Genomic DNA, 23,879 nt, shown 5'->3' with positions numbered 1-23,879 from the left:
TACATAAAACTAGAATGTGATGCTCTATAGCATCCCCATATCCTCTGCTCTGCTTTTCATACACACCAGTCAGTGCCCTGTCGTCCTGTTGTGTCCGTACATGTTGCTGAGGAATGAAGGCATCATTACATGGACAAAGGAAGTGACGTGCCTTACTAACTCGTCCGAGCAGTACGTGCCCATCCTAATGTATCCACCCTCATATATGCCTAACCCAGCCAGGCAGGTGCAGCTTGAGCTGCCGTGGGGAGCAAAGGGCTGATGAGATCGATGGCTCAGCAGATAAAGCCACTTGATCGCAAGTGTGACTGCCTGGGTTCGGTACCCAGAGCCCACATGTCGGAAGGAGAGCACTGACTGCCCTCTGTGGGTCAAGGAACACAAAAAAAATATAAAGCAATGTCACAATGGTTTGCAGTATCACTGAAGAACAGAGGAGAAACTTTGTAATAGAAAATGATTTTTGCTTTTGTTTCGTATCTTCACCCAGAAAATTAAAGCGTAGAGTTGTTTTTCTGACATAAGCAAATCACTTCTTAAAATCCTCCTGGTTATGCAATGTAAGCTTCAAAGTACTGTGCATCCCCCCTCCCCTGCCCCCCCGCCCCGAGTTCAGACTTTCCGCTTGTCCCTGGATTTGGCAGTGTAATCGACAAATAGTAAATCTCATTTCCAAGTAAGGAAGTTCTCTAGCTGATAGAGATCAGTTCTTCATCTGTGTAAAACCTTGTCTCTTCCAAAGAATTGGGCAGAGGTCAGTAACCCACAAGGGTTTCCCTTTTGACAAACAGGTTAACCAAGAGGACTTGACAGTCCCTGGGAAGGGCTGTGCGACGGGGGCTCATGTGTGTGTGACGGGGGTCTGTCTGTCTAAGCTGAAATCAGACAAGCTTCTTTGCAGCGTCTTGGATGTGCTCTATGGCCATTCTGGAGGCTGCTCACGGTTGCAGGGCACACCTGCCAAGTGCCTGTGGCTCAACCCTCGCTGGAAGGCAGCTTTTCTTTCTTCACCTTCTCTTAGCAAGAGCAGTTGGCTGGGCAGCTGTGTTAGCTCTGCGTTGCTGTGACCACATCGGACAGAGACAATGTAAGGAAGGGAAAATTTTGGTTTTGGTTTACTGTCTCAGAGGGTTCCAGTCCCCTGAGGTAAGGAAGGAAGGCTCCAATCATGGCGGTGGGAGCATGCTGTGCAGGCTGGTGTATCCTGGCCCACCAGAAAGCAGAGCAGGAGTGCTGGCTGAGAGAGCTGAGGACCCACCTCCCTCTAGTGGGCCATTTCCTTGGCTTAGGTTCCATAACCTCCCAAAATAGATCTATGCTGAAACCATGAGGGATATTTCAGACTCAAGCCATAACAGTATCGATTGCCAAGTAATGTGGGGAATTTGGTTATAAAGGCTCCAATTTGTTCAGAGAGAAAATAAACATCGTACACAATTGCTCAAAGCAAAACTGGCAAGAGAAGTCCAGAAGATTAGCAGATTACATAAGATGGCATTCTGTAAGGACCCTACTCCAAAGCACCATTTATTTTTAAAATAATTTGAGACGGTAGATGAGGTGTTTTTTTTTTTTTTTTTTGGTTATTCTTGACCTTGGGCAGCCAGGTCTGCTCCCAAATTCTTTTCATCACTTTTGTTATCTTGTAATCTGGAGTGTTGAGCTGAATCTCTTAAGTTAAATCAGCGGTGTCCCATTGGTCCTGACTTGGGGCGGCATCTGGAGACCTCTCCCCTACTCAGAACTAGTAGTAAAACACGCAGAGCAGCCGCCCAGATTCTGTTTACAGAGTAAAAACAGACATTCAACGTGGGGATCTGACTCCAAGTGAGCACTCAGGCTTGACATGCTCTGAAGTTCTTAATTCTCACGGACTTGCTGTGTGTGATGACTCTGCCAATATGACGTCACGGAGACCTGACTCCTCCCTCTAACCATAGCAGAAAAACTTGGTTTTCCCTCATTGCCCCTGAATTTGGCAACAACCTCAGAAACCTAAGCTCTGTGCGATACTTTTCTGGCGTTGGGAGTTTGGCTAAATCAGTGGGTAATGGTTTTCAATTTTGATCACCATCAGCATCCCAGTTCTACTGAGATGACTTCACCCTCTATGATTCAGTGCGCAGAGTTATGAGAACTTCAGGCACCAGTTGGACATAATCGTCACAGTTTTGAGACTGTCTTTGAACACCTTAGCCTTTGTGGTGGGTGTGGCATCTCATGTACAAATAATTAAAGAACACGATGAATTTCATATGGGAAGAAGAATCACCATCATTTGCCAATTTTTTTTTCTTTTCTTGTCACCTTCCTCCTGTCCCTTCCTTTCCGACTTCCTGCTCTCCCATCCCATGAGAGACTCTGGAGAGCAGCCCCTTCCTTAGACCTAAGACCGCCTATCTCCTCCCCAGAGTTCCGGGAAGCAGGCAGGTGGCACACATGTAGTATTGGCTACCTTTTTTGTTCATTTATTATGTATCGCTGTGTGTGTATGTGTGTGTGTGTGCATGCGCGCACGTGGATGTGAAAGTCTGTTCATGTCGTCCACCTTGTTGAGGTGGAACCGTTTTTAACTGTCTCTGCTGCTCTGTTTACTCCAGGCTGGTTCCTGGGCAGTTCTCCTGTTCCCGCCTCTCAGAGGGAATGCTGGGACTACAGATGTGTGTCACCTCATCTGGCTTTTTAAAATGTGTTCTGGGGATCTAACTTGGGTTATCAGACTCTGGCAACACATGTGTTTACCCAGTAAGCCATCTCGCCAGCCCATTTGATCCCTTTTAGTAAAGATAGGATTTTATTGAAATTTGATCATTCTATTTTATGCAAATGAAATGCTTGTAAACCCAGAAAATATATTGCTTATGATACCTTTGGAGGAAACTGCCTGGAACTTCTTGCCAGGAGATGCTGTCAAATGCATGGAATAGCAACCCAGGATACTTGTGCCCGTGATACCAAGAAGTGGGGCAGCGTGTCAGCAGAATTCTCACTATTGACAACTGTGGGAACACAGCCACTGGTGTCTATACCGAAAGTGCCTTGTGGTACGTTTCTCACATAGAAACAGCCGAAGCAACACCCAGGGTGAAGAAAAGTATCACACCATGAGAACCCATGCATCCACGACTTGATGTGTTTGCTTTTTGTTTTTTTTTTTAATTTCTCTCTAATTTATGTAAGATTTACCTTGAACATCTGTAAAGTAGGGGCGTTGAAAGGAGGATTTTCTTTCCAAGAGGCAGGTGAAAGGTTCCGTTGTCGACAAGCCTTCTCTTTTTCAGTGTTTTTGGTTCAATATATCAGATTCATGAATATCAAAAAGCAGTTTTCTAGATGGCTCTTGGATGGTGGTGAGGTGTGAAGGGAAAGGAGAGGTGTGTGTGTGTGTGCGCACGCGCGTGTGTGCATGTGTGTGTACTGCAGGTGTTCTAAAGGTTCCCCCTGACTGACCTCTGCCGCCTAGGCACTGTGTGTGCGTGTGTGTGCGCATGTGTGTGTGTGCGCATGTGCGTGTGTGTATGCATGTGTTTGTGTGTGCATGTGTGCGTGTGTGTGTATGCATGTGTTTGTGTGAGCATGTGTGTATGTGTGTGTGTATACTGCAGGTGTTTTAAAGGTTTCCTCCTGACCCACCTCTGTCATTAGGTCCTGTGACGAAGGGAAGGTCAATATTACCTTTCTGACTTTTGATTTTTTTTGTTTTTAAACAACAACAACAAAATTTAAAGTAGAATAACATAATAAAATTAAGGCCTCTTTAGAAAGAGTTGTGAGGATCAGACAAACAGAAAACAGCCAGCAAGGTTCATGCTAAAGCAGCAACGATCGGTAGTCACAATGTCATATCACAGTGATCATGGTTCACTTCCTCCACAAATGCACCGTTACCATGAGCGCAGTGCCCTGCATTGGCATCAGGGAGAATGGACAACTGTAAAGTCACATTTTAAGCCTGCTGGGAGCTGAGGGAGCTGTGTAGCAGTCCAGTGAGATGCTGAAATACATCACGACGTGGAAGATGCCCCGGGTGTCAAGTAAAAGGCCTGTGCCGTTCAACAGTGCTGTCCTGCAAGAAAGATCTTGTTACACTCAGAAGCTTAGGTGTGACTCAGTACCAGGAAAAATCCAGAAGAATTGCCACCATATGTTCCAAATAGATAGCCCCTGGGTCAGATCCAGCCAGCACTGGGTAGTTTGACCGCTGTCCATCGTACAGGCACGATGATGAGGAGTTCCCAGAATAGAAATCTTTGGAGGTTTCTGTCTTTCTTTCTTTTAAACAAAATACCTGGATTTAGGCTTTTAAAAAGAAAACTTGAGCCAGGCGGTGGTGGCGCACGCCTTTAATCCCAGCACTCGGGAGGCAGAGGCAGGCGGATCTCTGTGAGTTCGAGACCAGCCTGGTCTACAGGACTCGCTCCAGGACAGGCTCCAAAGCCACAGAGAAACCCTGTCTCGAAAAACCAAAAAAGAAAAAAAAAAAACTGGAATGTCTGATCACCTTGGGTTGGTCGTTCCTTGGGACTCCTGGAGCAGGAACTGAGTAAAAACAGACTTCCTCAGTAGGGCCTTGTGCCCACTGGCCTTTTGTCTATACCCCATCCTGAAGGCATTAGTGTTTATGATTTCAAGTCTCCCTCTGGTTTTAACCAAATTCCCTCTGGCAAAGGGGATTGTGGCAGAGCCCTTGGCAAAGATGCCTTTTTCTTTTTACTTTATTCTTGTATATGGCTTGACCATATTATAGTGACTTATTACATGCAAAATTGAAGAGCATCTCTGAATCCATGTTAGCCTCAGACTCCAGTAGTGAAGACTTCATTTCCTTTATGAGTCCATATGCTACAGCTCGAAATGAATGTCACAGGCCAGGGGCTTCTTTATCAGCTTCCTCTTGGGGCGCTGTCCACACAGACCCATTCTGTTACTGGAGTTCTTAGTCCCATCAGGGTGGGAGCAGCTGCAGAGGAAATGGCTGTGCGCTGGCCTTTCCTTCCTCCATGCAGGCTGTGCTGAGGTGCCTACCAGGGCATCTGGAGACTTCCTTCTCTCCTTCCTTCCTCTTCCACCACTACCTGCCCTTCAGCTTAGTCAGATTCGCCAATTCCATGAAGCGCCATAACCACTGCTTTGGGTCCTCTTCCCCGTGCTGTCAGTGGTTGGAAGTCTGAGTCAGCCTAGGGTTAGTTGATGTGAGTGGCGCATCCCTTCGCTGAAATGAACCAGACCATAGTGTACTCTGTTCAGCTAACATCCCCCGTGGATGCTCACCAGGATAGGGCTGGCTTTGGGGACTGGAACTCTTGGAAGGGATTTCCCCACACATCTTCAGGAGAGGAGGGGCTGGGCTTAAAGAATGTTCCAGGGATTCTCAGGGGATTAGCGGTCAATCTTTAGCTAGGTTGCCACCCAAGGAGGTTGTCCAGGGACCTGTGGAGATGTGGGATTCTTCCTCTGTGGGTCTGGAACAAGAATCCTTCTCAGGGAGGTGTTAGGCTCAGAAAAGGAGACTCCCAAGTACCATCTGGCACCCACCATTTGATGGACACACATTACTGAGCATTTCCTGGGTGCCAGCCCCGAGGTGACCCGTGCTTGTCTTTCAGGCAGGGGCACTTTGGCAGTGATTTCACTTCCTTCTTTCTTCAAACAAGTGCATCCGCCCGTGCTCCCTGTAGAAGAGTCTGTCTGTGCCACCTCTGAAATGTCTAAGCACCTTGGTTTCACACTTCGCTGGTGTGGCCTGGTTTTTGTCCTGTACCCTTCCTAGATGCCTGTGCCCCTTGCTCTGAGAGCTTTTCTCAAATTTTGTTGCCATTAAAACTGTTTTTCCAGGCTTAGTTAAAACTTAGCTCCCTCTCCATTGTGTGTGTGTGCACGTATACGTGTGTGCATGTTTGTGTGTGTAAATGTGTGCTTGTGTTTTCCTGGTAACATGAATGGGGCTAGCCTTTTTCATAATACCTAAAGTTGAGCCTTGGACTGAATCTTTCTGTTAGATAGCGTCTTGTTCAAATGAACTCTTTCTCTATGCTGGTCCCATGAACCATGGCTTACATCTTTGTAGCTACACATTGCATTTAAGAGTTTTACAAATAAATTCTGTCCTCTTGAGACCCTTAAAATAATAACTGAAAACTCTATTGAAGTGCGGTCTCCTTGGGCTTGAGACCTACAACACTGTACAGAGAGTGTGCATGCTGGATTACTGTGTTCTTCCATTGTGTGGGTCATTGTGATACTGTCAATTTTACCTAAGGGAATCTAGATTTTGTAAGAACAGGGGACGGGTGTGCATTCCAATAAGACCTTCAGTTAATAAAATGAGAAATGCCAGCTCCAATTCACTTCTATAATAATCATGAGAAGAGCAGGGAGCCCCTGTGATCCTCGACAAAACACAAAAGGACCGCTTCCAGAAGCAGCTATTTTTAAAAGGCACTGGAAGGAAGATGCCAGATTTGCCCGAGTAAAAAGAAAGCAACGGATGGGTGTGTGGTTACTTTTAAACTGAGGCTCTGTATGTATTCTGCATCTTAGGCGGGCATGAAGTTCAAGGAGACATTGATTGTCTTTGTACCCAAAGCTGGCCTTCCCGTGTTTCTCCTTGTCTCTGTTTCACTCCAGCATTTACACATAGAGAACTGCACATGGGAGAAAGCACATCCCAAGGGCTGCTGGGACATCCCGCGTGGCTTTAGGTGGGGACCCGGGGGCACGGCTCCCTTCTAACACATTCTAGAGATTGGTGCCCCTTCGAATGCCAAAGCCAAGAGTGCTGGGAAGAAAGAGCAGCTGCAGCAGGCAAGGCAAGGAAACAACTGGAGGCAGGAAGCCCTAGGCTGGTGCTCTCAGCTTCTGACACTGGTAACGGACGGCCCCTGTCACTTCCTGTCATGCAGCTCAAGTGGCGGGGAGGAGTTCCCTCAGGGAAACCATGCTCACACAGCTCAGAGAGTCCTGTCCACTGGGCTCTGCTGCGGTTAGCAGCCGGGGAGTCAGGGTGGATGAGGCCGGAGCGCCCCATGGTGTGGTGCTGCTTCTTTCTCCGTGCACAGGTAAGTTCCCTGTTGTTCCTGAGCTGGGGCTGGGTGCTCTCAACTCTGACCCATGCCTCCACTGGGTGCTGGAATCAGAGGTGTGGCAGGGTGCAGTGGTCTTTTCATGACCCAAGTTGCTGTGCAGTGAGCTGCAATCAAAAATAAAACAACAGAAGGGACACAGAGCCTGGACAATGGAGCCAGGGTCCTGATTCTCTTTAGGTTCAGTCGGGAAGAAGTTGTGTGGGGTGGTTAGGATGGCAGTGTGGGCTGACCGCGTGTGTTTGCCGTGGTGAGCCAGGTAGCATGTATCAGTGTCACCACCCCCTCAGCAGCTGTGATTGGAGGAGAGCAAGGGGGGGAGGGCTGGTCACCCTCTGTTCTACCAGGCCAGATTTTTTTTTTTTTTTACAAGAAACCCACATCAGTTAATGGGAAGAAAAAGACAAAGAGAAAGGAACGCACACACCTACCTTTAGTGACTGAAGACTGCATCTCAGGTGGACTTCCAAGGTCACCTTCCCTTTGGGTTGGAGAGTGGCTGAATGTAGCTCAGAAGAGCATTAAGTTTGGAGCCACCCCTTCGTAGGTTTCTTTAATGTGATTCTCATGGACACATGGACCTAGACCGGCCCCAGAGGAGACTTCAGGTTTTTCCTCAGTATGTTGGAACTTGGCGTAGGTTGTTTGGGAACGAGTGGCTGGAAACAGTTTGTCTCTGAGTTGAAGAATGGTTCAGAGTCCCTAAGCTGACTCTCCTGTCTCTTTAGTTGAACTGTTTGGGGGTATGTGTTGATGTTTTAGAGCCGCTAAAACTACCCTTTCAAAGGTAATGCCATCGTTTGTTCTAGTCTCATCAGAATCACATCCCCAGACTAAGGATTGCAATCCTGGTCCCAGTTGTATAAGACTATCATAGGTACAGATTTTTTTTTCATTTTTTTTTTAAATTTTTATGGTAAAATTCATGTAATATTTGATTTGCCACTGTAAATATTTTAAATATGTAAAGTTCAATGATATTAAATACAGTCATAATGCTGTGTGCCTATCGCCACCATCCATCTCCAGGTCCCATCACGTCTGGTGAAAGCAGACTGGGTTCATTAAACAGTACTCAAGTTCACTACCATTCTACTTCCTGTCTCTACTGTGTGTATGAATGTATGTGTGTAGGTCACACATAGGTGTCCTCCTCAAGCACTTACCACCTTACTACTTTTTAACGTTTGTAAACATTATTGTTGTGTGTGTGTACCTGGCATATGTGTGGGCATCTAACATCTGTAACCATTATTGTGTGTGTGTACGTAGCATGTGTGTGGGCATCTAACATCTGTAACCATTATTGTGTGTGTGTACGTAGCATGTGTGTGGGCATCTAACATCTGTAACCATTATTGTGTGTGTGTACCTGGCATATCTGTGGGCATACTTGCACAGCTCACATGTGGAAGCCGGAGGACAGCTTTATGAAGTTGGTTCTCTTCTTTTTGTGGATCCTAGGGCTTAAACTCAGACCCTCAGGCACCTCTACCCACCGAGTCATCTCACTGACCCTCTACCGCATCTCTTGAGACACCGTCTCTGGCTGAGCTAGAAACACCAGTGTCTGCTTTTCCAGCTCTGTGATTGCAGGCCTGGGGGCCACCATACCCAGCATTATGGGGACGATGGGGTCCAAGTTCGGACCCCCATGCTAGAACAGTACGCTCCTTATCACCTGAGCCATCTCTCTGATGTCAACTGCTCTGAGTATTTGGGAGCTGAGTCAGACAGGACCTGTCTGTAACTGGATGGTGTCACCAGTGCCCTCAGGGTTTGTCCATGATGTAACATGTGTCAGAATTTTCTCCCTTGAGGCTGAATAGCATTCTGTTTCATGTGCCACATTTTGCTCACTTCTTCATCCCTCTCTGGCCCCGAGTTGCTTACGTGTTAAAATGTGTAAGCATTGTGAACAATGCTGTTACAAATATATCTTTGGAACCCCACTTTCACCCCAAAGCTGGGTCATAACTATGAACGCGCAGGAACCGCTGTACAGCTTCCCACAGCATCTCTGCTATTCTCCGTCTTGCCTGAAGTACACGAGGACCCCAGTTTCTCTACATCCTTGCCAACACTTACTATTTTCTGTTTTGTGTTATGTATTTCTTTTTGTGATTATCTAATGCTGGTGATGTGGATGTTTTTATATACGTTGTTGGCCATTTGTACATCTGTGGAAAAACATCTCAAGCCTTGTGCCCGTTTTTTTTTTTTTTTTAATCGGGTTGTATGAATTTTGTTGCTGAGTTTAGGAATTCTATTTATATTCTGGATATTTACCCCTTGTTATATATATGATATGGTAATATTTTCTCCCATTTTGTGGTTTCTTTTTTTCCTACTGTTATTACACAAACATGTTTTTTAAATTCTGTCATGTGACTTGAGTAATTTCACTTTTTCCTCCAACTCACTACACCAGCCATTTGCTTGCTTAATGAAGAATAATTTTTGAGCCTTTTGAAATATGAAAATTGACATTTAAAATTATCTCATATAAATAATATTAACATAGAATAACAATAACACTTACATGACTAGCTTATGAAGTTCTGTAACACTGTAGGGATTGGCTGCCTTTATTTCCATTTTCCAGATGGGAAAACTGAGGTTTAGAGAAGTTAAGTTTCCTGAAGTCTGTTAGTGGTGAGTGAGTCCGGTTTCAAATGGAGGCAGAATGCACACAGAAATGACACCCTTAGCCATTAGGCAGGATGTGTGGCTTTCAAGCTGGGGCCCTGTCCAGGTCGTCTACCGTGGATGGTGTCTAGAGGATGTTCTCCAGAGCTTTGTTGGCACGTCCTTTTTGGTGGTCTGATGTGGTTCAATTACATGAGTAAGAACGATCGTGACAAGTCACTTTCTCTTGGCTTCAGTTTCCCTATCTATTAGAAGTCTTCATCTCCAGACTCATCTCAGCTCTGAGGGGAGCCTGAGGCATGCAGATACGTTGTCCCAAAGTAAAAACTGATTTTTATGTCTGTCTCCGTTAATGAGTGAGTTTTCGGTATCAGGATATCTACTGGAATCAAAATGTAGTAGGCTAGCTGACTGTTCTCGGAAATACTTTGGAGTAAACTTTGATTTCTTATCTCCGATAGTCTCAGAAAAGGCTCTAGAGAAGTTGCAGTTGTGGTGGGGAGAGGGAGGAGCCCTTTTAAAAGCTCACTGGTTCATCTTAGATCTGATAAAAGTAGATTTGTGTCTGTGGAAGAGCCAGTGAGGTGTGAAGGTTAAACCTTGGGCTCTGGAGCCAGGCAGGTGTGGGTTTGAGTCCCAGCTTTGCCTTAAGAGCCGTGCAACCCAAGGTGTGCTATGATGCCACCCTGAATCTAAGTTCTCCGCCGTGAAATGGAAATAAGGAAGCCCACCTTCTTGGGTTATCCTGAGAAACAACTGAAATAGCTTGTGGTGGTGCCGTGCGGGGCCAGCACACACCAAATGTCACCAGGTCCCATGTTGTACTAACCTGAGAATGTGTAGGCGGCTACCAGAGAAGTGAGGGATTTTACACGGTATCTTAGCCAAAAGGCCGAGCAGTGGTACTGCCAGAGAAAAGAAGCCTTCGTGTGCAAACTCTCAGCGGCAACTGGGCTCTAAGGGCCCTAAGCCGGAGGTAAATATGATCTTGGCTTGATTTTGTGGAGGGAGCGAGGCAGCATATTCCATGAAAGGACTTTCTTTAAAACCCCTCTTCTAGCTTTCCCAGGACTGGACATGGGGACCACAGGAGGGGAAGGACATTCAGAAGGTTCTGAGAGAGAGCCTTCCCGATAGGACACTCAGACGTGTGACTCACAAGGGACAAAGTCAGGGTGGTGACCACCACCGTCTACTGGGACAGAAACAATGGGTGGCTCTGGGACCTAAATATAGACGGTATGGTTGTCATTTAGGGAAACAGGTTCGTGTTGCTGGCCGGGTGGGCAGCTCTCTCGGGAAGTGCTCAGGAAGCAGGATCTGGCAGCATTCCCTCGCTCTGTCCATCCTGATTTCTAAATAACTTCAGCCACGTTCTGGCTTCTCTGCCTCCCTAGTGGGCCTGCCTCAGCAAGCTTCCCAGCTCTTTCCCCCATCTCTTCCCTGCCAGTCTTGCTGATGCCCACCCCCCCCCAGCCCCGCAGGTCCCACCTGTCTCCTGGCACTGACTCCTGTGTTCCTTTTTCCTTCTGTTCTAGCAGGACAGAGCACAGGGAGGGGGGCCATCCAGTCTCAGGCTCTGCAGTTAACACTGGGTGCTGCTAACCTTCCTGGCTCCCTCCTCTCCTCTAGAGGCAGCAGAAACAGAGCTTTTAAGAATCTGGTTCCTGGGAACCGCAAGGACGGCTCAACAGTTAATGGCTGCTCTTCCAAAAGACCCGCTCACACCCACATGGTGGCTCATAACCACGTGTAAGTCCACTTTTCTAGATTCCACAGGCACTACATGCATGCAGTGCATGGGATATATGTAAGCAACACACCTGTATACATAAAATGGAAAAAAAATAAGAACTTAAAAAGAATCCAGACCCTGGAGTTGACACCGTGACTTTAAATACTCACTACTCCTTACACAGTGACCATGCAAGTTTTTCATCTCTCTGGACCTCAGTTGCCTCACCTGCAGAATGGGGATGAGGATCAGGCCCATGCAAAGTTGATAAAATCACTCCGAAACCTTTCAAACACTAATGCTCAGGACTTGTTTGCTGCGATCAATGACTGATCTGGAGAAAAGAGAAACTTGAAATGGGCCTGTGTCCTTCCAAATCCACATCCGCACCCTACCTGGACTGTTATTTTTTACACACTGTTCTTTAAATTGTCACTCAGGAAAACTTTTCCCCTTTTGGTATAGTGTTTTTTTCTTATTCTTAAACCTTAGCTTCGTTGTGTGACTTTAATGGTCCTGAATCACAGCCTTCTTTGCTAAGAAACAATATGATTAATAGAGACGGGCACACTCCGTCTGCTCTGTAGTGATTCTCCAACACACTGGGGTTGGTGTCCTCCTCTTGAGAGGGGCCTCACCATGGCTGAGCTCCAGCTGGCCCCCTGCTGTGGTGAAGAGTTGGGGGTGGGGACAGACTCTGGCTGCCTGGCTGTGCCCACCTGCCTTCTGGATAACTTCATCCACGTCCTGCCTTCTCCTCATCCCTAGTATGGTTGTCTCATGCCTGGCTCACCCCTCACCTCTCAGTGCTAGTCCTGTTGGGGTTATCCCTCCTTCCACAGGCCCCGCCTGTTCCCCTAACATTGGCTGTGATTGTTGACTCTGCTTACTTCATTGGACCCATCACCCCCACCCTAAGAAGCATCTTGGTTCTTGCTTCTGTACCAGATGAAATGTTCAATTTTGTGACCCCTGCTGTCTTCTTTGAGTGGCCTGTTACCAGCCTGGAGAGAAAGTGAGAAGAAAGCCACAGAATGGCCCAATTTGTAAAACCCCACCTTCGTGAGATGGGAGAGAGGAGCGAAGGGGTGCCTCATTCAGTGCTGGGTAACAGCTATTCCCAGACTCTGAGGCAGATGGACACAAACTTTGTTCTCCTCCTAAGAGGCAGGCTGGCTAGGAGTCTGCTCTGGGGAGGGTCACGAGCGGAGTCTTCTCCTGTCCAGTGGAACACGCTAAGGGGCACTCTGTCTTTTGGGGTCTGACCTGGCTTCCTCTCCTGTTGCCGGACAGAACACCCTGATGAAAGCAGCCCAGGGAGAGAGGGTTTACTTCTGCTCAGAGTTCAGGCTGTGGGCCATCACTGCAGGGAAATCAAGGTGGCAGGGACTTGAAATAATAGTCACATCCACAGTCAAAAACAGAGAATGCATCTATGCTTACACTCACCTGACTTTCTCCTTTTTGATAGAGAATGGTGCCACCCACAGTGGGTGGGGTCTTCCCGATGTTACCGTAATCAAGACAATCTCCATAGACATGCTACAGGTCAACCAGATTTAGCTGGTCCTTCATTGAGACTCCCTTCCCGGGTGATTTTATCTTTTTTAATTAATTAATTAATTAATTAATTAATTAAAGTTTTTTGTCTCTTCCCCGCCACCGCCTCCCATTTCCCTCCCCCTCCCCCAATCAGAAAGTCCCCCTCCCTCGTCAGCCCAAAGAGCAATCAGGGTTCCCTGCCCTGTGGGAAGTCCAAGGACCACCCACCTCCATCTAGGTCTAGTAAGGTGAGCATCCAAACTGCCTAGGCTCCCACACAGCCAGTACGTGCAGTAGGATCAAAAACCAGGTGATTTTAGATTGCATTAAGCTGACAATTAAAACTGGCCATTACAATGTCTGAGCTTGGAATTGTCCCTTCCACCCACACTCCATTGGCCAGAGTAGTCACAGGTCCAGACTGAGGGCTCACATTTGTCGGTCTCTATGTAGAACCTTCTGTCGTATCGGGGTTGGAGTACATGATGCAGAGGGTGAGGGCATCTAACTGAAGCCCGACACGTCTCAGACCACAATAAATACGTGATCGATGCAAGTCTGTGGGGACTGCCTGAGACCTGCCTGGAGATATCTGCTCCACCCTGTCCTCCACGTCCACACTGGGCAGACGCAGAGATGTCGGGCAGACTGGCCTGCAGTGTGCTTATAATATCCTGATACGAGAAAGGAGAGGTGACCAAGTCTTGGTGTCAGGGCACAGGTGGAGACACGAAGGGTAGTGAATGTGTCTAAGTGCCAGGGGCACATGGGTGCATGGGGGAGAAACCACTCTGGGTGCTAACTCTTCAAGTAGCCCCATGAGCTAAGGTGCTTGTCCTGCCAGGGTTTCTGCAAATCATTAGCCCTCTGACCTCTTGAGGCCTTGTGCACCCTGGGGTGTTTTCCACAGAAAATTGTACATCATTATGAGCATTTCGGCCCTGAGGGAAGAGCTCTGCTCCAGTGATTCACCCAGCCACTCCCTTTACTTCTGCCTCCGAAGAAATCTGTCCAGTAGGCGAGGTGTTCTGTGAGTCAGTGCTGATGTCCGGTTTAGACTCCAGGGTGTATTAACTGTCCAGGAGGTGTGTTCCAATTGAGGCAGACAACGTGGACGAAGAGGGGCGATAAGACCTCATTCGTATGGTTGAGGTCCAGGCTTCCCCACTGAACGAGGCAGGAGGAAAACTCATCTCACCAAATCTTATTCCATTGATTACACAACAGAGATCTCGTGCCCAAAGGCACACAGATGATAATAATAGCAACTGCTGTTATTAATAATTAACATAATAGTAATAATTAGTAGTATTTTCCCACTCAGGTGGTTTATGTGCAAATGAGATTAGATTTAAAAAATTTTACAAACGTGTGTGTGTGTGTACACATACACCTTTCTATACCATGTAGGAACATCAGAGGACAACTTTTGGGAGTTGGGTTCTCACCTTCCACCATGTGGGTTCTGGAGCTCGAATTCAGGTTGCCAACCTTGGCTATAAGCATTCACTTGCTGAGCTGTTTTGCCGGCCCATGAAGTTAGACCTTACGGTCTTTTAGAGTACAGTGCCTGTCCTGGACTATCAGCTTCATGGGCCATTCTCCAAAACCAAGTTTTCTTGTCCTTTCATTTCCCAAGTCAAAGACACTGATGCCTGAAGCATCTCTCAGCTGCACCACCATCACGCTGTGAGATCCTTAAGGTGGAGCCGTGACTGCTCTTTCTCTGGCCTCAGCTAGAGCTGCAGCCAGAGCCTCCTGAGTTGGGGACCTGTGTTGAAACCAGGTCAAACCCAGGGCAAAGGTGGAGATGGCCCAGAGTATGGGGGAGCTGGGCCCTGCAGAGTCCTGGAAGTCTTACTTGAAGCCATGCTTGTGTTCCTTTTGAAGGTACTTTGTTTTCTGGCAGATTGTTTCCACAGCCACCAGGAAATCAGCCCCTCCTTGGGAGTCAGCAATGCCACTGCTTCCTGCCTGTGGCCGCCCAGGTGGGGAGTGTGCTGGCTCATTGCAGCCTGAGTCTTGGCCAGCAGAGTCCCGGCAGCTCTCTCTGAGTTCCCTGCTCAGCCTGTCCGTGGGGCGGGGGCAAGGGAAGGTACAGAGGAGAAAGACTGGGAGAGTTTGTTTTGCTTCACAGTTATATGGATTGCAGTCATTCCTATGAGAAAGGAATCACGCCATAAAGTGTCTGTCTCTGGGTGCACTGTGCACTGGGGCGGAGCGCAGCCCCACGGAAACAGCACAAACTACAAAACTACGTGTTTCATACTGGAATATGATTCTACATGTTTCAGTAACCAGGTTAAAGAAAAAAAGTAAAACCAGAGATTAATTTTCATGATATTAACTCAATATACCCAAATAGTAGTAGCATTTTAATTGCTTTTTAATTTGATTTTAATTGCTGTAAAAACTATAAATACACGGGCCGGAGAGATGGCTCACAGGTTAAGAGCACTGGCTTCTCTTCCAGAGGTCCTGAGTTCAATTCCCAGCAACCACATGATGGCTCACAACCATCTGTAATGAGATCTGATGCCAACACTATATATATAATAAAGAAATAAGTAAATCTTTAAAAAAAATTATAAACACACACAAACACACACGCAGAGTCTTTCAGGTCAACTGAGACCAACCACAATTTAAATGTCTGGTCACTGCACATGGGTCACCAGAGACCAGTTCAACCTGGAGAACCTGTCCTGTCTCAGATGGACAGCAGTGGCCACAGGTGGCACTGACCACTTGAAATTGGCTAGTGCAGCTAAGGACCAGAGCTCATTTTTTCCCCTCTTCATTTTATTGAATTAAAATGTAAATTTGAATCGATGCATGTACTTCCTGGCTACTGTATCATACGTCACGACTCTGGCAGTGGGGATTTTACAGAAAGGTAACAGCATTGGTAAGGGTGGCAGGCTGGTCCACGCCTGGCCAGCGGGAGTGTAAATTACAGTGGGCTCATCAGTACAGTCGGGCAGCTACTAATAATCAGTTAGCTTCACGTGCTTGGATTTTGCCATGCATTCTCTCCTGCACATAGACCGATCTGTGTGGAACATTTTCACTGCCACAGACATGCCGGCTAAGGCAGACTTCAATAAGTGCATGCATTAAAAATAGGCTTTGCTGGGCAGGATGTGATGGAGCACACCTTTAATCACTGCACTTGGGAGGCAGACGAAGGTAGATCTCTGAGTTTGAGGCCAGCCTGGTCGACGGAGCAAGTTCCAGGGCAGCTGGGGGGCTACACAGAGGAACCCTGTTTTGAAAGACCAAAACCATGAAAAAGAAAGACTTTGCAGCTACTGAAGAGATGAAGCCATTTGTGTTGTTTGGAGGTTTGGTGGCATGGGACGCTTTCAAGATACAGTAGAAGGCTTGTCGCCATTTGGATGAAATGCTTGCTTCTCTATGTTGAGGCAACTCTGGAAAAATCTGGAAGGAACTCATGGCAGAGGTTGTCTCCCAGGAAAGGAGGAGATGGCTGCAGTAGGAAAGAGGTGTGCCTATCATTGTATGCCAGGTTTCTCACAACTTAATCCCGTGCGTTTAGCCAAACACAGTGTCTCACACCTGTAATCCCAGAGTCAGAGGCAGGGCAATGATGAGTTCAAAGCCACCCTGGGCTACATTAAACCATCTCACCTTTCCCCTGGGGGAGGGGAAATCCTCAATGATGAATAAAAATGCCCCAACACCCCTATTATGCATTTGAATACCTATTTAAAAAATAAATATCTAAACTGGGTGGTGGTGGCAACACATCTTTAATCCCAGCACTCAAGAGGCAGAAGCAGGCAGATTTCTGTCAGTTTGAGACTAGCCTGGTGACAAGAGCTAGTTCCAGGACAGGCACCAAAGCTATTCAGAGAAACCCTGTCTTGAAAACCCCAAAATATATAAATACATAAATAAATACCTAAAAAATAAAAATAGAAAACATTGAGGGTGAATCAGGGAGAGTTTCTAGAATAGGGAACCCTCAGTTTGAGTCATAAAAGATGAACAGGAGGCCTGTGGCTAAGGCATGAGTGTATGATTAGGTTTGGTGATTTGTGACAGGTGTTACTATAGGCACCCAGTGGTGGCAGAATGACAGAAGACTCAGTGTGTAAAATGGGACAGTACCAGATTTTAGACACAAACCTGATTGGGTAGATGGCAGATTGAAGTCTTTGAGCCATAGATGGTTTAAAGGAAGTGGAAACAACATGATTGTATCTGCGTGAATGACATCTCTGCAGGACAGTCAGAAACTCTGATGTTAGGACCCCTAGAGACTGCCAAGCCACAGAGGGAAGCAATGCAAAGCTAACCAGAAAGCAGGCTTTCTTCCTGTGTGTTGTCCAGAATGGAGTGTCCCAGCGAATGGACCCAGGAGCAGGTCTGGGAATGCAGCTTGTTTGGATAGGTGGCAGAAAGGAGAGTTGGCCAAACACAAAATGAGAGAGATGCAGTTAAATTGTGTCCAAATATGTGTTTGATAAACAAGTCAACACTCCATTCATTGGAAGAATGGATTCTTCTCGAGTGTCTAAGTTTTCCTTTCTCTGTCTCTGGGAAAGAGACATCTACAAAGTCCCCAATGTCGATGCTGATGGCTTTGACTGTCTGGTCCTCTTGGTATACTTTGTAAGTGCCAGGATTACAGCACTGCCCAGTTTCATTCAGTGCTAGGTGGAACCTAGAGCTTCGTGCAAACGAGTTAGGGGCTCTGTGCACTGAACTGCATTCCCTAAGTCTAAGTGTTCATTTTTTCACACCATGACCACAGATGGATATTATTCACATAAACTAAAGTTCATTGGGAGCTCTCAGTAAATTTGAAAAGTATAAAGAGATCATGAATTAAAACAAACAAACAAAACAACAAGAAAACCAAAAGCCAAGATCTCTGATCCAGAAACAGGGAAGCTCTGTGTGTTTGTGATTCTGGTTGGGTCGCTGTGGACTCAGCACTTCTGTGTTGAGTCAGGTAGGTGGCATGAGCCAGCGGTGCTGGAATTGATTGTGTGGCTTGGTGTAGTTGTGTGTGAGAAGGCGATCGATTGATAGATCAGTTTTGACTGACAGGCATATCAGTACTGTCTTGCACACTACTTCCTACTGATGGACATTTCTGCTTTTCTAGTCTTGCTTTTTATTTTATTTATTTATTTATCTATTTATTTATTTATTTATTTTTTATGTATACAATGTTCTGTCTATGTGTATGCCTGAAGGCCAGAAGAGTGCACCAGACCTCATTACAGATGGTTGTGAGCCACCATGTGGTTGCTGGGAATTGAACTCAGGACCTTTGGAAGAGCAGGCAATGCTCTTAACCACTGAGCCATCTCTCCAGCCCTAGTCTTGCTTTTTAAACACATCGTGGGCAGGTCTCTGAGTGACTGTAGGCAAGGCTACCGGTAGCATGTGTCTCTAAGGGTGGGGTCCTGGGTCACTGGTGACACATCATATCTGCAGCTTCACTGGAGAGTGGCCCCACCATCCCTGGTCCTCTTCTAGCTTTGTGTGAGAGACCCTGCCCCCTCTACCTTTGTGCGGTCAGGCAAATTTTGCCAATATACAGGCATGAGAGGCATCCTGTTTTAACCCCTCCCTCTAGCACCTCACTTCTCTTCCCACCTTGGGGCATAGATGCAGACTCTGAATTGTAGGTAACTTGCATGTGTATGCGTGCATGTGCATGTGTGTGTTTGTGAGTGTGTGCAGACACACACGTAGACATAGAAATAGGTTCTCTATTCTGGTTCCCTGGAATAAAAGATTGTTAAGATATTATTTCTTTTAGATAGAAATTTCCCCATGAGCTGGTCTCCAGTGCCCTTGCTAAAGAATAAATCGTGCGTTGTCTATTGCCTGACATGAGCTGGGGTTTGGGAAAAGGTATAGTCTGAGGCATTGAGGCTTCTGTGAGTCTGAAAGCAAGGTCATCTTCACCAACCTGCAACCATGTAGCCTCACTGGAAGGTCATGCACTTAGTTTGTTCTACTTTGGTTGTCTTGAAACATCATTGCTTTGGGGCCAGAGGATCTGTGTTTTTACTTTGCTCTGCTCCTGGAAAGTTTCGAGCCCATTTGGCCTAAAGCATCTCTGTGTCTCTTCACCGACACAATCAGGGTAGTGGAAGTTTCCAACTTCAGCATGAATGCTTGTGGGTGTGGCTGCAAGGGGATGCAGGGTCTCGTTTCCAGGTCTACTGTAAACAGATGTACTTTTTGTGGTCTGTTCATTGCACATAAACACACACACACACACACACACACACACACACAGCTGGTAGAAGGGTTGTTGTAATCTCCAGTTCCGAGGCAAGTGGAGAACCTCTGACTTTTCTTGAAAGTGCTTCCCAATCTCTGTCATTCTCATTGCCACTTTCCTCCCCCAGCCAGCAGTGTCCTTGGCCACATGTTATCACATGAGAAGGAAGTGCTAGAGGTTGTCTGACTCAACTCCCCGAACTTAGATAGAGAAACTGAGCCAGAGGGAAAACCAACTAGCTATTGTTACATGGCTAGGATGCCAGCCTTAAAAATAAATCGTAACCCAGGCAATATCTGTTCACTAATTGGTTTGATTTTAAAATTTACGTATCAGGCCAGCAAAAGGTAACATCATTATGACTTGGAAGTGTCTGCTAAAAACGAATAGCCCAGGCCTCAGAAAGTTGTGTTGCAGTAAAGCTGGAGAAATGTCTGGATGGAAGTTTTGAGAAAGCATCTCACATGTATCATCAGGGTGTCCAGAGGACAGCAACAGAGAAGGTCTTCAAACCTCTCATGGGGACGCTCCTCCTCATCACAGCACCAGCTAGACTGCATCCAAATGTGGGCATTGCTTTGTTCTGACAGCACGTAAGATTGTGAGCCAGGACATAAATCTTCAACAACAAAATAGTTAAAAGTAGCCTGTGAGGCCAACTAGGGAGCAGAGCAAGCAGGCCTGGCTCCCCACGGGCTCAGCTGAGCAGCCGCGCCCGCTCCTCCCACAGGGAGAAGGAAGACGGTTGAGGGAAGATGAAGGGCCCATCCTCAAACAAAGCATGGCAAGTGCTTTGGGTCTCCCAAGCACTCCCATTTCCTGTGGCTAAAGTTAGGCCTATTAGATAGGAATTTCATTTTCAATCCGTGACTGGGCAGACAAGGCAAAGGAGGAGACCCCGTTGAGCCATTCCAGGGGAGGCCAGAGGAAGGTGCTCATCTGTGCTTGTCACTTGTGTCGCATGCTTGGGGCATTTCCAGTGACTTTGGCGACTTACAAAATGTTGCTAGAGCTGTGAAGGTGAATCACCTTAGCTATAGCTCTTAACGTTGAGATGGGCATGATGATTTTCTACAAGACGAAACGGTTTCCTCCTATGTTTGTCAAATGAATGTTTATATTACTAAGATAAACAAAAATCCAGTATGCTTGCCGTCACTAGAATGTAACTATTAAAGTAAATAAACATTCCCAAACACTGTTATTAAACTTTAGCTAGGTGCCTCTTTGTGCCCAGATGGGAGTCAGGCTGGTAAACGTTAGAATGAGGTAGCTTCCCTTTGAGTCTTTCTCCTGGATGGATTCAGGATGGTGATGGATTGAAGGAACAGTGATTTGTTATCATGTGTTTGTTGAGTGAAGGATCGTGTAGTGGATTGTGGGTTATTGTGAAGATGTCATGAGGAAATGTCAGCACAGTGAACAAAACTCCCCTGCAGAGGCATCACCCGTGTGGCATATGCCGCTCCAGATACCTTCTTTAGGGTTTCCTGTTCGTCTTTTCACTTCCTGTGTCCTTCTACTTAAGAGGACCGTCCCAGGCAGCTGATATTCCAAGAAGGAATTGTATTTGACCACCCCGCCTCCTCATTCCTAGTGGAGACTGTGTTTTGTAAGCTCTCTCAGGGGTCCCCCCCCCGCCCCCGTGGTGGGACTCTGGTTAGCCTTGGCTGCGACCTACTGACTACACTCACTTCCCTCCTTCCTGCCACCCCCCTTGCATGCTCACCAGTTCTTCCAAGGAACCTTTTCAGGCAGATAGCTTAGCCCTCCATTTTTATCCCGGGATCCGCTTTACAGGAGCCCCAAATAAAGATACCAGGCCTCCTAATTAGCTTTAATTGTTAGCTTGACACCGCCTGGCGTCATCGGACAGGAAAGCCCTGATGGCACTGTTAGACTAATCGATCAGGAGGGTGGAGGGCACACTGCTGGTAGCAGCACCATCCTGAGGCAGGTGGTCTTCAGCTGAATCCAAAACCCAGCTAAGCATTCACCTATGAGGGAGCCAGCAAGCCGCATTCCTTCCTGTCACATGCAGAAGCCTTGAAATTCTCCCCTGATTTTCCTCAGTGATGGACTGTGACCTGGAAGTGTAAGCCCAATAAACCCTTCCTGCACTCGGGTTTTTTGTTGTTGTTGTTGTTTGTTTGTTTGTTTTTTTGGTTCCTCTAAAGCCTGGGTCATCCCAGACACTTCTACAACATGAAGTGTCTTGAGTCTTAATAGGGACATAATTCCTCGCACCTGAGAAGAAGGTAAGCGTTAGCTGATCAGAAGTAGGTGTCTTCCAAACACACACACACACACACACACACACACACACACACACAAAACAAAAAGCAAAACCAAAGACAAACAAACAACAAAAACCAGGCAGTCCATACAAGGCTGACAGTCCATCCTTCCTCTCAGTCAGTATGGAAGAAAAGCTGTAAGGAAGACTCCTGTGGTAATCAGCACCCTTCTCAGGAACAGGGGTTCATCCAGCTATGACACTGCCCCATTGCGAACCTAGCACTCAAGACACTGAATCAGGAGAATCCCTCATAAATTCCGTCCCCATCTGGCCTGCACATAGCAAGTGAGTAGGGGTGTGGAACCAGAGTGTGCGTCAGGGGAGCAGAGATCTTCCTTGCCAACAGGATCCTTGGAGGCAGCTGGAGCCTCAGGAGCAGCCCTGGGCTGTGCTGAGGCAGAGACCCCCACCCTGGGCTCCTGTGCACCAACCTGGTCAGAGCCTGCTCCACAAGGGGGCCAACAGTCTTTGGTGCTTCTCTATAGAGAAGCACAAGAACAATAGTGTGGCAGCCAGTTATCACTCATGTCTGAAAGGCTGTTGGCCGTCATGCGGGCCTCTGTGGCGAAAGTGGAGGAAGGGCTCAGTGTGCCCACAAACTCCAGGAAGAATGGAAAAGGTCCTCCAGACAGAAGGGACATGTAGCTGCTCAGGGCATTGTTTCTCCTGTGGCCCTGTCATGTCCTGGCAAGGTTTCATAAAAAAAAAAAAGTTGAGGTTAGTGGCTTCAGAGAACAGGGTTGTCCAGTACCTCAATTTCTAATCCTGAAGATTTGCTTCTAAGCCCACCCCAATCTGTTTCATCCTCAGGTATGAAACCAGGGCCCAGAGTGGTCAAGCATGACCATGTAACTCCAGTGTATGTCACAGGTGGGACCCTTTCTCAGACTTGTCCCTTTTTTATCTGCCAACTCCAGTCCGTCACAGGCTGTGCCTAATGGCTATAACGCTCAGTTATTTTCTGGCCTATGGAAGTCTGAAGTCTGGGCATGTGGTTCAGCGGGATATGCTGCTATTCAAGCTGTTGCATCTGGTCTGAAGTTCTTGCTTTGTGCCAATATCTACAGAGCCGCCATACTTGAGTCATTTGAACTCTTTAAATCTGATATGTAATACGTGGAAAGCACCCAAAATATAGTTCACTTTGTTTGAAACAGTATAGCCCAGGCTGGCGTAGAACTGTGGCTCGGGTTATACTGCCCCAAGGCCAGCACAATGGGTCTCTCTCTTTTTGCAGGGTTGAGGGGTGGGGTGTCTTGCAGCCTGGTCTGAGTTGACTACGTACCTGAACCTGTGTACCATCTTAACTGGTTTCTGCAGTGCTGGTGTTTGAACCTAGGGCCTCGTGCATGTCAGGCAAGCACTGAGCTACAACCCCCATCCACTAATGGATTCCTATCCCACAACCCATGACCTCGCAGGCCTGAAAATTTCTATGTAGAACTCGACTGGCTTTGAACTCACAGAGATCCACCTTCTTCTGCCTCCCAAGTTCTGAGAGTAAAGGTATGCACCACCATGCCTGGCTCTACAAATTGCTTCTTGGTAAACCCTACTGGCCCAGCAAAGGGAAGGAGAAAGAGCAAGACGGTTAATCTTGATTGTCAACTCGATAGGATTTAGAGTCACCATGGAAACAAATCTCTGAGTGTGTCTGAGGGATTTAATTGGAGTAGGAGATTCACCCTAAAAATGTGGGCTGCATCGTGACTTGTGCTGGGATCCTGGCCGTGGATGCAGTGTGACCAGCTGCCTCAAGCTCCTGCTGACAATCTTTCTCTACCATGGCAGACTGAATCTTCAGAACAAACCTTCCTTCCATAAATTTCTCCTGTCAGGAGTTCGGCCACAACAACAAGAAAAGTAACTCATTCAGAGGGGAGGAAGGAGCTACTTAGGTGAACAAATGCTCTGTAAAGAAACCAACTTCAGCTGCCTCTTAGACTGGGAGTTTCGTCATATTTGATGGCACCTGGTATGTCAGCAAGGAACTTGGTTGCTTATTAGTGCTAGGAATCGAACCAGGGCCTCGGGCATGCTCTACCACTGAGCACACCCAGCCCCAACCTTTTTGTGTTTCCACGTCCTGATCTCCAAGGCAGTTTAGAGACCGGCACACATTCCTACAGCCCTCGTCATCTCTACTTTGTGGGGCCCAATGCCCCAAGGAATCCAGGTCCCAGACACCAGGGGTGGAAGGAAGCCTTGAGTCCCTGTGGCTAAAGACTTGACTGTTGGCAGCTCATCAATTCATAGGGAACTATGGTGGACGGAGTCACCAGCCTAGGAGGGGGGCAACAT

The 23,879-nt window shown here is 47.1% G+C and overlaps 1 protein-coding gene across 3 annotated transcripts in view; it reads left to right on the top strand.

Annotated features, from left to right (window-relative positions):
* Positions 1 to 23,879, top strand: part of Arhgef3 (Rho guanine nucleotide exchange factor 3) — a 283,256-nt gene that overhangs the window by 110,097 nt on the left and 149,280 nt on the right. The window contains exon 1 of one of the 3 annotated variants that reach the window (XM_041662550.1): positions 7,008 to 7,058. The exons of the other annotated variants lie outside the window; for them this stretch is intronic. Coding sequence (XP_041518484.1) covers positions 7,008 to 7,058 — 51 coding nt within the window. Of the gene's footprint in view, positions 1 to 7,007; positions 7,059 to 23,879 lie in introns of those variants that run through there. 3 annotated transcript variants of the gene reach the window in all.

The sequence above is a fragment of the Microtus oregoni genome, unplaced genomic scaffold (assembly GCF_018167655.1).
Source record: "Microtus oregoni isolate MIOR12 unplaced genomic scaffold, Mior012 000013F_ref0000133, whole genome shotgun sequence".
In the NCBI taxonomy this organism is placed as follows: domain Eukaryota; kingdom Metazoa; phylum Chordata; class Mammalia; order Rodentia; family Cricetidae; genus Microtus; species Microtus oregoni.
The sequence above is the reverse complement of the archived record's forward strand: the minus strand, read 5'-3'. Positions and strand labels throughout refer to the sequence as shown.